Below are 13574 nucleotides of genomic sequence, written 5' to 3'. Positions count from 1 at the left end.
CAAAATTGTGTTTCCCCTATATTTAAGTCTTTTCTGAAGTTACATAGTTCTACACCAAAAATATCAACGCGGTCATGCACATATGTACGACTTGACAACAATGAGGAGGGGGGAAAAAAAAATACCCCCTTCTTTTCTTTTAAAATGCGAATTTTAAATACTCATATATCCATGAGCATATATATATATATATATATATATATATATATATATATATATATATATATATATATATATATATATATATATACACATACAAAACGCCGAAACAGCTGCGTGTACTGTTTTATTTTTCTTGCTGTCATAAACTGTCACCTCCTCTCTTTTAATATGGAGTGATTTTTTTCTTAAAAATAGCTTAGCAAAGTTTTTCTTGCTCTTTTAATTAAATATGTTCATTTTGTGAGTTGCTTTAAGCACTACTAGAGCAATATATTTTTTTATCTCTTACTATAAAGAGATAGCTATGAATAGTATACATACCTTTTTTTTTAATTGCAGTTTTTTACACGAGCATGCATACGCGAAATAACTCACTTTTTCTTCTCATTTGTTATCCTTCATGTAGGTAATTTTTTTTTTTTTTTTTAGAGTACCCCCATTAAACTTTTGTTCATTTAAAATTTAAGAGAAGTACACTTTTTCTGATTGTTCAGAATTTAAAGATTCACCGGTATACGTGTACTTGACCGTAGGAACAATCTTGCTAATTCAATAAGTACTGCACATAATAATATTTGTTTATAATTTTTTTGAATTTTCTTTTGTCAAATTTTATTACTTGCACGATTTTTCTTCTTTTTTCGTAGACTTCTTTCTTATGTCATGATGGCAGACGTTTGAAATTTCCCTTTTTTATGTGTACGAATTTTTAGTAAAATCAATCATGTGAGTTATTATTTCGTTTGTTTTGCTTTCACATTTGTCATCTCCCCTTTCCGCTCTCATTTTTTTTTTTTTTTTTGGTATTTCTGTGAATTTTTTAAAGAAGGGGGAAAACATATTTTTTTTATTTTTTCGGAAGCAATAATTTAAGAGAAAAAGAAATGAATAAATATTTCTTTTATGTTTTAGTACCTGTAAATTTCATTTCATTAATATGTTATTATGTTAAATGTGCAAAAGTAGTTTATTATAGCAATAGTATGAGAAAAAATAAAGACATACATAATATAAAAATTGACCGTTTACCTTTTAAATATCACCAGAACAAAAATATATATTATCATATTAGATATTGCTACGATGATAGAAATAAAAATAGGCTTTTTTTTTTGAGAACACCATCCTCTTCTATGTCTGCTGTTACCCCGTCATCAATCTCATCATCATCCACATATACCACATCGTATTCTCGGGCGTATTCTACTGTTCAAAGAAAAATACATAAACGATTTATAAGTAAAAAATTCCAATTATTCGAAAAAACGAGCAAATATATTGAAAATTTGAAGAAAGTAAAAAAAATCGACAATACCATATTAGGTAATAATTTTAATGACAAAGAAGGTGAAATAATTGATCAAATCCCAGATAGGTTTTTGAATGCTTTTAAATGGGCATTAGAATTTAAGTTAAAAAATTTTAATTGTAAATTTAAGAGAATAACAAAATTGGCAAAAAAAAATAATGAAGAATTAAAAAGTTTGGACAACTATGCTATAGGATATAAAGAAAATTTATTGGCTATGTTACAAAAAGATAAAAATTTTTTTCTTGATATAGTTAAAAAACTAAAATCAAAAGAATATTTCAATTTTGATATTTATTCCATATTTAAATTTATTAACATAGATATTCGCTTTCTATTTTACCCAGAATGTCATAATCAATCCGCTATTTTTTTTTTAATTTTTGGGAATTTAGAAAAAGCAGTTAATTATTTCTTAAAAAACAAACAAAATATTGATTTTATGCAAATGCCAAAATATATACATGCCATGAGTGCTGCTGGTAGGGAAGTACATATAAGCGTAAAACAAAGAAAAAGATTGATGAAGGCTCAGAGGAAGAAGGTGAGGGAAGAAAAGAGGAAAGCACATATGGCAGCTGCTGGTGGTGGTAACAGTGGTCAAGAGATGAATGAGGGAGTATCAGGGGGAGGTGGTAGCAGTGGTCAAGAGATGGAGGAGGAGGGAGTATCAGGAGGAGCAGCGGGTGGAATGGAGGATGATTTAGCGGAAGGAGGACAAGAAAATTTACTGGATAAATTGGAGGAAGGATTAGTGAAAGGAGTACAGGATGACATAGTGACGAAGGAAAAGAACATTCATATGCCCAGAGGAAATTGCGCCTCGGAAAATGAAATATTGAACCCAAACATTTCACTAGATAGTATAAATATATCTTCTAACATAGAGGAAAAATTTAATTTTTTTCTCAAAAATTACGATGAGATAGAATACTTTTTTACCACACATTTTAAAACGTCTGAAGAGTTAAAATCGTTTTTCGAAAAATTCCATGAAAATGAAAATAAAATTAAAAAGGAAGAAGTAACGTTCAATTCAAAAGGAGATGTATTAACAAACATAAAAGAAGTTATTCCTAATGGCATAAATTTGGAGATGATAAAAAAGATTATAAAAACATCCCCTAGATTATCTTTAATAAATAAAAAGACAGTATTAAAACGTTTAGCTCATTACAAAAACGAATTAAACTACTCGTATAATGAATTAAAACAGATATTATATAATTTACCACAATTTTTTGCTTTTGGAAATCTAAAAAGGAAATATAATGAATTATTATATTTAGATGAAAGTATAGAAGAAGAAGATTTAAAAAAGTTTATTAAAAAATATCCTAGAATATTTACATATAATGTATATAGAACAATTAGACCTAAAATGTTATATTTGATTAGACATTTAAATAAAAGTTTTCATGATACCTTATCTTTTCCTCAGTACTTCAGCTACAGTTTTCGCTTAAGAATAATTCCTAGACATGTAGCTTACATGAATTTATATTATGATAATTACATTGAATTTTACAAAGAATTAGTGAGAAAATATAATTATGCAGATTTTAATAAAAATTTCAATGATTTAGTCTATAAACCGAATATCCCACCTATAAACTTAAAAATGTTATTGCAGACCTCTAATAAGGATTTTATCAAACATTATAAAATTCCCTATTACGATTTTGTAAGGTCTTCACAGCTAGCTAAAAATATACATAATCCTTTTATCCTTGTGTAAAGGGGAAAGCTGATATAAGGGGGAAAAAAAAGAAAAAAAAAAACGTCTAATTTTACGTCCTTTTTTTGTTTATTTTTGTTCCGACACATAGAGGTAACTATTTACGTGTACAGAATGCGGAACAATAATTTTATTATATTATATTATTCTTTTTTTTTTTTTTTTAAATTGCACGAGTGAAAAGAATTAAAAGTGGTGCATATATATAGCTAAAAATATACGTATACAAAATAGTTATTCATCGAGGTGTTGAAAAAAAAGGATATTTTTCCAAAAAACAAAAAGAAAAATTAATTTAAAATTGTTTATTCCCTTCCAGAACATTAAATACTTAGCAAATATCAATTTTACAATTTTAAATTATACCTTTTGAAAAAATATAAAAAAGTTAAGGCAAAACGTAGTAACCTTAAAAAATATAAAGTCTATGCAATATTTTTCATTAAAAAATGTATATAATTAAGATAAATTTTATAAAGTGAGAAAATTTTTCACAAAGGAAATTAAAATGTAGTTCACTGGATGTGCAACCTTGTACAACCATATACAGAACACATTATAAGTATATACGGATTGTATGTATATATATATATATATATGCACTGATAGAGAAGAATAAATGAGAGAAAGTAAAATTAATAACTGCAGGTATCTCTATAGTACTATATGTATTTGTCTCATCTTTTTGTTCAAAATATTTTATTTTATTTTATTTTATTTTTTTTCTTATTCATATTGTTTTTCTTTTTTTCTTTCTATGTTGTCATATCAATGGTTGGATATATTGGTGATGGTAAGACGTCAATGATTCTCGAGATATCTTGAGTGCTGTACTTATAAAATGTTTGATCAGATTTCTTAACAGCCGCAATTTCAACATTTGAAGATGATAATTTATCCTCCATTACTTGTCTTAAAACAGTAAGTGCTAGAATCTCTGCTTCTTCAAAAGTCATGTTTTTATTATAATTTTCTTGTAGTAATAGTTCTGCACCTTCTTGTGCCGATCCAATAGATGCAGCTAAAAATCGGGTGTTTGTTCCTGAAGGTTCAGTATACCATAGACAAGGACCATTTTTATCAACCCCTCCTATTAATAATGCAACACCAAATGGTCTACTCATAATTTTTTTTCTTTTATTATCGGATAAATTAGAAAAATCTAATGCTAATTCAGATATTAATTCTACACATGATTTTATATTTATATTTTCATTATATATAAACCTGTAATGATTACATTCCACCCTTGCATAATCAATTAATGTTCTTGCATCTGCCATTAACCCACTCATGGCGCATCCTATATGATCATCTATAGCTAACAGTTTCTCTACTGAATCTTTTTCAATTAATGCTGAAGAAATTCTTCTTTCAGATGCTAAAATTACACCATCATTTACGCATATGCCTACTGCTGTGCTTCCCAACTATACTCGCAAATAATAGAAAAAAAAAAAAAAAAAAAAAAAAAACACATGATACAACATTATTTAAAATAATGTGTTCATATATAAAGAAGTTTACCCTAATGACCTAATAGTTCAAATGTACGTATACTTTACTTTCTGTTCTTTATATGTACAGTTTGTGAATTATCATACGCACAGGCCTATTACTGATAAGCTATTTTATTATCCTTTTTTGTATACACACATACAAATGTATACATATGTATATACATATATGTAAGTACACATGTGTGTATGTATATATATATATATATATGTACCTTTATAGCTCCTAATGCATACTCCACTTGAAAAAGCCTGCCCTCTGGCGAAAAGGTGTTTACTCCTCTGTCATACTCACTCCTAAAATTTTTTTTTTAATTTAATATACAAATATGTGCGCATATAGTACGTACATAATAAAATAATTACACATAAGTACAAGCACATATACAAACATAAATACGTGCGTACTTGGTATGCTCATACGTATTAACATGGTAAAAGCTCTTGAAATTAAAGTATGTGAAATTAAGCTTTTTCTCTTTTCCGCTTTGCCTATGTTACCTTGTTGAAAACATGTTATGCTCAAAAAAGGGATATCAAGTTTGAAAAAGAAAAGGAAATATTGCGATAAATTTAACCGTATGTATAAAAATGTATGTGTATGCTTGTGCTTGTTCTTATGCTTATTCTTAATTTATATTCCCTTGATTAATGCTAGTAAGGAGTTATTTTACGAACACGTTATAAAAATAATACAGTACATTAAAGGCAAAAATAAAAAAAACCGGGAAAACAGAGCTGCAAAAGGAGGTAAGCTTTTACAAATATACATATATATATATATATTATACGCATAAATGCTTTTTTTTTTTTGTACAAATTCAAGCTTATAATGCTACATGCCTGTTATTTTTTATTTTTTTTACATTATATTACACCACATTTCAACTAATATAATTTGTTCTTTATTTTATTTATTTTATTTTTTGATTAAACAAAAGAAAATTAATAAACATATATATCTATCTATCTCTCTAATGTGATTATGGGAAAAAAAAAAATTAATAAAATAGATGAAGAAATATTTAAAAAATGTAACGAACACACCTTCAATATATTTTCTAAATTTTTGTCGTGCATATTAGTTAATGATAAAAAGAGAATAATGCGGCTAGGTCGAAGCAATAAGAAATACATTAAAAATGGTAAAACACGTGAAATTGAACGTTTGCAAAAAAAAAGAAAAATAAATAAGCTGAATTTTTATTTATAATATGTTAAAAAAATCTAAAGTTTTATTTTCTTTTTTTTTTATGTTTAACTTGTTCACGTTGATTTTTCTATATATCTATCTATATATATATATATATATATATATATATATATATATATATATACATGTATACAGCTATGTAACACATATTGAAGTGATTTTTTTTCTTAGAATTTTTATGGTGAACCGTCTATCTTTCGAAAGAATAAATTATACGGTCATTGAAGAGGTAGTTTTAGAGTGAACACGAAATAATGGGTCTATAATCTCTCCCATCTTGCTCTCAATTTTTATATTTTTTCTTATGTGTTTGAAAAGAAGGTACAATAATTAATTATTTATTTCTGATTTATTCAGCTACTCAAAATGTACTTATTTTAAAGTGAAAGAGTGAAATTTAAGATATCAAATAACATGACGTTCGATGGAAAAAATAAAAGTATTAGAACTTTATAGTGGAATTGGAGGTTTACACTTCAGTTTATTACAAGCTCTAATAAATTATGTTGATAATTCGGGTGAAGACTGTAATAGGGGAAGGGAAGTTGTACAAATAAATGATATAAAAGACATATTTCATTTTATTTCGTTAGATATTAGTCCAATTGCAAACCAAACCTACTATCACAATTTTAAGGACAGCTCTATCTATTTAACAAGTAAAAAAGACATTAATAAATTTTTAAAAAATGTAAAAAGTAAAAGTATCAATAAAATGTACAAAAAAGCAGGAGATTCTTTTATTTCATATGAGGAAAATAAAGATACTAACAATGCAAATAATTCTGGAGAAAGAGACCATTTAAGTGCAAATTACATCATTCAAACGGATATAAATAATCTGAGTGCTCCATTTTTTGAGTATCACAAATTTACATTTTTATTAATATCTAATCCATGCCAACCATATACAAGACAAAATAAAAAATGTAAGGAAATTAATTTAAAAGAATTATGTCATAAATATAATTCCACAAAAGGGGAATGCCCAAATGTAGAAAAACAAAAAAATAAAAATAATAATGAAAATAAAAAGAGCCACACAAATGAACATGAAAAGGGCCATACAAATGAACATGAAAAGGGCCATACAAATGAACATGAAAATGACCATGAAAATACTTTCATTCCTGGTGATACTATAGATAATAATGAAATGTCAAAATTTTGTGAGAGTCTTACACGTAATGACAAATGTAGCTGTAAGGACAATATAGATATAGCCGCTGTTAATAATAACCCATACAGTCACACTAAATTTGTTAGCAATAAAATTAATTATGACCATACTGATGACACATATAAGAATTATATGTCTTACGAAAAAGCAGTAACTAGAGGGGAAAATTTTAATATCAACGAGTTAAATATAAATATAGTAGATTATTTAGATATTGAAAAGGATAAAAGAACACATAGTTTTATTCATATTTGCAATTTATTAAAAGATATAAATGTCGAAAATTTACCGGAATATATATTTATTGAGAATGTTAAAAACTTTGAAATATCTTACTCTTTTTTATATTTTATAAATTCAATTAAAAGAAATTATTTTTTCCAGACATATCTTCTTTCACCGTTACAGTTTGGAATACCAAATGAACGACTTCGTTTCTATTGTATATGTAAAAAAAAACCTAATTTAAATAAACAAACACCAAACAAAACATTTGAAAATAGTATAAGTGCATTATTATATAGCAATTCATTAATACCAAAAAATTATATTTCTTTTAAGAATATGGAAAACTTAAGGAAAAATGAAAAAAAGGGTATTTTTTATACACCCAGTTTGATGACTTTTATAGACACAAATGATAAATTTCCTCTAATTTGTAATAAATCAAAAGACATAAATATGTTTAATAAACATTTAAATGAATTTCAAATAAAGAAGGATATTTTTCATAAATTCTCATCCTATTGCTTTGATATTATTGATATTAACAAAAATGGAAATATTTGCTGCTTTAATTCGTATGAATATTATACTGAAAAAAATGAATTGATAAAAAGTATCGCCATTGACAATAATAAGAAAGAGGAAATAAATTCGAAAAAATTACATGCCATGTGTTTTACATCCAATTATGGAAGGTACATAAATGGGTCAGGTTCTATATTATATATTTCAAGGAATAAAGAAAAACAAGACATAAAAAAATCATTTTCCTCAAATATTCGAATTAGTAATCTATCGAAGGAAAATTATTCCAGTGGGATATCTGATCAAAACGTCACTTATACTGATGACGAAGTGAGGGGAAAAAAAAAAAACAAAAAAAAGGAGATGAAAAAATATGAAAACAAAGTCCGGTATTTTACACCTACAGAAATAAGTAGATTAATGGGATATAAAATGCATACAAACGAAAATAACTTAAAAGAAAATGGGTTGGATAAAAAGAAAAAAAACACGTACGGAAATATATATTGGAATCTTGATCATGTTAATCATAAATGTTCTTACACCATTAATGTTCATTATTGTGATGTATGTAATATTAGTTCATGTTTATTAAATTCGGGTCTCCATTTAACCGTGCAAACGTGCACAAATGGTGAACAAAGTACATATCAGAGAGTTGACCAAGACGACAAGAAAGAAGAGAGGGATACCAAAAGAGAAAAGAAAATATGCATGTGTCATCATTTTGAATTTCCTGAATTTTTAACAAATAGACAAAGGTATAAATTAATTGGAAATTCTGTTAATGTCACTGTGATATCATTAATTTTTCAAATGCATAATATTTTCGAGCATATTTTATAACAAATTTTATAGCATATTTTTAGATAAAAAAAAAAAAAAAAAAAGATACTAAAATTGCTAATTATATATTACAAATTGAATATTTGAAAATTTATGCACTCTGACTGAAAATATAAACTATCTAAACTATCTCTACAAGAATGTTGAATTATTACAGGAACAAGATGAGCAATATTTTACTCACAAAAAATGTCGTTAAAATGTGCGCGCATGTGTGCGTCCTTGTATTACATATTATATTCTTTTGTAAACAAAGGTAATGACTTACCATTGTCATTGGGGAACATCCCATCCCTTTATTTAAAATGAATTTGTTAAGCGTTTCTTAAAAAGGTACAACTTTTTTTTTAGCAATTTGTATTTATATTTAGTTTTTCTCCGTTTTTTTGCTCTTTCATAATCGAAGGGTTTCCTTCAAAATGTTTTAAATAATTACATGCTAACCACTTTTCACGTTCATTTTTTAATGATTATTTATTTTCCCCCTTAAAAGGAGAACGTTTGAAATTTTTTTTTTATTTTTTTGAAGTTTTACTTATTATTAACTTTAAAAATATATACACAACTGCTTTATTGTAATATCATTTTAAATATATTAAAATGGAAGTCCTACATGTGTAAGTTCTGTTTAAAGTTTAAGCAAACCGATTCCCTAAGTATTATATATTCATATATTTACATTTATGTACTGAAGTTTATATATAATAGATACATTCATATTTGCCACTGACGTTTTAAAATGTTCCATATAGGAATGCTCCTCTTCATTTTTTGTCATTTATTGTTATTTTTTTTTTTTTCAAAAAGCAGCTTAAAAAGGAATTTTTTTTGGCATGTTTAATTCCTACATATCCATTCTTTTTAATTTTTTTCACGTTCCCATAAACGCCATTAATTCATGAGAAATTTACAAGTTATACATATATATGTATATATATACATAAATATAGATTTTTACATACAATATATATATAATGTAATTAAATAAGGCAGTTATATATTTTTTATTTTCGGATTCATTTTTTTTTAATTCATAACAAAATATACATATTTTCCTACAATTCTTTTGTTTTTATTTTCATACGATTTATTTCCTTTTTACGAGTAATATTTATGCAATTCCTGTGTTCAACTACATGGAAGGACTGATAGTTACTGTGTATTATTTAATTTTAATGAAACAAAATAAATTAAATTCATTCGTAGCAATATATTAAAAGTTTTTGTTTAACCTACTGCTACAGGAGAATGTTGGATTTGTGTATGTATATAACACATAGTTCGTATTTGTTTTATTTTTTTCTCATATATATATATATATATATATATGTAGAACAAGATAGAGAACACCATTTTGAAGATTATATTGAAAAAAGAAAAAAAAATTATAATCATCATATGAATTATTTGTATACTGTACCATAATTTTATTAGAGAAAATTTACCATCATTTTTCCATAATTTTCTTACCATTTTTCCATAATTTTCCTACCATTTTACCATAATTTCCCTCATCTTTCTTTTATTTCGCGTATACGTGCACCAAACTCTGATGAAAAATTTTCACGTAACAAAAAGTCTGAACATTCAAAGGAGTAACTTTTTCGGAAATTTTGTCCGATGTGATAAGACAGTGAGATTTAAGAAGGTACTTGTAAATGCTTGGAGTAGTTTAAAGGAGAGCACCAAAAATGATATTTCTAATTATGGGGGTTACAATAACAGGGAGTTGAGTAAAAACAAATGGAAACGCGAAATATATAACTTAGGCTACAGTAATAAGTCTACAAATGGAAAAGTAAAGGAAGGAATAAACAAATACATCCACAGTAGTAGCAGTGGTAACGTCAGCAGCTGTAACAGTGGAAACGGTAACAGTGACGATAAAGAACAGAGCGCAGTTACAGAGAAGACAGAAAAAGTGGAAGATCCAATTAGCGATTATAAAAAAAAAAAGATGAGCAGATTTTATTTAGATAGTCAAGCAACTACAATGATAGACCCAAGAGTACTGGACAAAATGCTTCCGTACTTGACATACATATATGGGAATGCTCATTCACGAAATCATTTTTTCGGATGGGAATCTGAAAAGGCAGTAGAAGATGCAAGAAAATGTATTCTAAAATTAATAAACGGAAAAAATAATAAAGAAATTATATTTACCTCAGGTGCAACAGAAAGCAATAATTTAGCCTTAATAGGAATATGTACATACTATAACAAACTTGATAATAAAAAAAATCATATTATAACATCTCAAATTGAACATAAATGTATATTACAAACTTGTCGTTACTTACAGACTAAAGGATTTGAAGTAACATATTTGAAACCTAATGAACATGGTATTATAAAATTAGAGGATATTAAAAATAACATTAAAGATAATACGATAATAGCATCTTTTATTTTTGTAAATAATGAAATTGGAGTGATCCAAGATATTCAAAATATAGGAAATTTATGTAAAGAAAAAAATATACTATTACATACAGATGCATCACAAGCAGTAGGGAAAATTCCCATTGACGTGCAAAAAATGAACATAGATTTGTTGTCCATGTCTGGTCATAAATTATATGGTCCCAAAGGAATTGGTGCGTTATATATTAAAAGAAAAAAACCTAATATTAGATTAAATGCTTTAATTCATGGTGGAGGACAGGAGAGAGGCTTAAGATCAGGCACATTACCTACTCATTTAATTGTTGGCTTTGGAGAAGCTGCAAATTTATGTTCATATGAAATGAATAGAGATTGTAAGAAGATGCGTTTTTTTTTCAATTATGTAAAAGAGTATTTATTAAAACATTTAGATTATATTGTATTTAATGGGTGTCAAATAAATAGGTATTTTGGAAACATGAATATATCCTTTTTATTTGTTGAAGGGGAAAGTTTATTAATGTCTTTAAATGAAATTGCTTTAAGTTCAGGCTCTGCTTGTACATCGAGTACTCTAGAACCTAGTTATGTTTTAAGATCTATTGGAATATCAGAGGATATTGCACACACATCTATAAGAATTGGTTTTAATCGGTTCACAACATTTTTTGAAGTTCAGCAATTGTGCACCAATTTAGTGAAGTCGGTTAAAAGGTTAAGGAGCATTTCACCTCTCTATGAAATGGAGTTAGAAAAAAACTCCTCTCAGGGTGATACTCCCCAATTTGTATGGACGTAATGGGGGGAAGTAAAGAGTGGAAACAAAAAGAGGGGGTAAAAAGTGGCGGTGAAAAATGGCTGCCAAGAAGAGCGGTAAAAAATGGCTGCCAAGAAGAGCGGTAAAAAATATCTGCTAAGAAGAGCGATAAAAAATATCTGCTAAGAAGAGCGGTAAAAAATATCTGCTAAGAAGAGCGGTAAAAAATATCTGCTAAGAAGAGCGGTAAAAAATATCTACTAAGAAGAGCGGTAAAAAATATCTGTTAAAAAGAGCAGTAAAAAATATATGCCAAAAACAGCAGCCAAAGGAATTTTGCAAAAAAAAAGAAAAAAAAAAAAACTAAGTACAAAAAGAAATAAACATGGAGAAAGCAGAAGAAAATAGTTGGCAAAACACACTTTAACCTTTAACCTTTAACCTTTTTTTTTTTTTTTTTTTGCAAATTTTTCGGTAATATATGTTAAACCCTTTTTGTATTTTTAAAACCGATAACATTTCTAAAATTTGATACACAAGTTTATTAACGTTTTTTTTAATTTTTTACAAATTTTTTCCTTTATCATTTGAAATATATTTTTAGTGTTATGTGAAACTGTAACTTTTTATTAGAAAATTTTATTAAAATTTTTTTTTTTGTTTTCTACATCGGTGGATGGTCTTCATATCCTGTCATCTTGTTCTTTTATTTGTTCTTTCTTAATTTCATCATTTCGTCATTTCTGCATTTTTTTGTTTTTTCATTCTCTACCTTTTTTTTTTTTTCTGTTTTATTTTAGTACATTTAATTTACCCCTTTTTACCTAATTTTTTCCTAATTAAAAAGGTCATATATTGTGGCACATATCCCTAAGAAAAAAAAAGAAAAAAGAATTATGTGATGTTACACATGTGCCTTTTTGAACTATATCTCATTAATTTTTTTTTTTAACAAAATTGTGTCCTTTATGCTTTTTTACACACTACATATGGATATATATATAATAAAATATTAAAAAAACTCTACTACAAAAAGTGTTTCTCATTTGATTCATATTTTTCAAGGCAGGAAAAAGCGTTACAAATAGAAAAAAAAAGAAAAAGAAAAGGAATACACAAATAAAGTTCCTATATATAATGTATAGCCGTCTTCTTTAGGACAAATGCAGTAATAGGATGTGTATTATACCTTGGCTCTTGCTTTTTTTTTTTGCCTTTTATAAATATATTTTAAGTAAAAATTAAAATATTTCCTATCCTTTTTTTTTTCTTTTCCTTTTTGGTAACATGCTTGACTGTTTTAAAATTTTATAAGAACATTTTTAATAGTGAAAAAATTAAAAATTTTAATTCCTCTTCTGTTGAATATGCTACTGTTAAAATACTTTTAAGCCCCATAGTATTAGTTGTTGCCACAATAACGGGAAAGAGTGTTAATTCTTTGATTATATTTTGAACGAATTTTACCATATGACTTCGAAAGAACTTATTTTTTTTCGAGGTGAAAAAATTAACACAAAAATGCAACATTTTCACGTCTTATAAAATATTTGTTTTTCATTGAAACTTTCCTTATTGAGAATTTTTTTTTTTTTTTTGAAGTACATTACTTTCATTTTTTTTTAATTTTACCTTTTTTTCCATGTATTTTTAAGAATTTTTTTTTTTTTTTTAAGATTCATCCTTTCGTTTTAAGAGATTTCTAAAAAAATAT

The 13574-nt window shown here is 26.4% G+C and overlaps 4 protein-coding genes across 4 annotated transcripts; 3 read left to right on the top strand and 1 right to left on the bottom strand.

The window, feature by feature from the left end:
* Positions 1–1046: 1046 nt before the first annotated feature.
* MKS88_000741 (mTERF domain-containing protein) lies at positions 1047–3209 on the top strand (the record flags this gene model as incomplete). Its single annotated transcript, XM_067218697.1, has 1 exon — positions 1047–3209. One exon carries the CDS (start codon positions 1047–1049, stop codon positions 3207–3209), a length of 2163 nt encoding a protein of 720 aa, XP_067075523.1.
* Positions 3210–3964: 755 nt separating this feature from the next.
* MKS88_000740 (proteasome subunit alpha type-5) lies at positions 3965–5241 on the bottom strand (the record flags this gene model as incomplete). The annotated part of the gene is made up of 3 exons (XM_067218686.1): positions 3965–4639; positions 4942–5023; positions 5228–5241. The coding sequence occupies 3 exons, from the start codon at positions 5239–5241 to the stop codon at positions 3965–3967; spliced, it is 771 nt and encodes a 256-aa protein (XP_067075522.1).
* Positions 5242–6363: 1122 nt separating this feature from the next.
* On the top strand, positions 6364–8715 carry MKS88_000739 (DNA (cytosine-5)-methyltransferase; the record flags this gene model as incomplete). The annotated part of the gene is made up of 1 exon (XM_067218675.1): positions 6364–8715. One exon carries the CDS (start codon positions 6364–6366, stop codon positions 8713–8715), a length of 2352 nt encoding a protein of 783 aa, XP_067075521.1.
* Positions 8716–10267: 1552 nt separating this feature from the next.
* Positions 10268–11902, top strand: MKS88_000738 (cysteine desulfurase IscS; the record flags this gene model as incomplete). Its single annotated transcript, XM_067218664.1, has 1 exon — positions 10268–11902. One exon carries the CDS (start codon positions 10268–10270, stop codon positions 11900–11902), a length of 1635 nt encoding a protein of 544 aa, XP_067075520.1.
* Between the last annotated feature and the right edge of the window lie 1672 nt (positions 11903–13574).

This window comes from Plasmodium brasilianum, chromosome 2, assembly GCF_023973825.1.
Source record: "Plasmodium brasilianum strain Bolivian I chromosome 2, whole genome shotgun sequence".
In the NCBI taxonomy this organism is placed as follows: Eukaryota; Apicomplexa; class Aconoidasida; order Haemosporida; family Plasmodiidae; genus Plasmodium; species Plasmodium brasilianum.
This window is presented reverse-complemented; position numbering and strand designations above follow the sequence as displayed.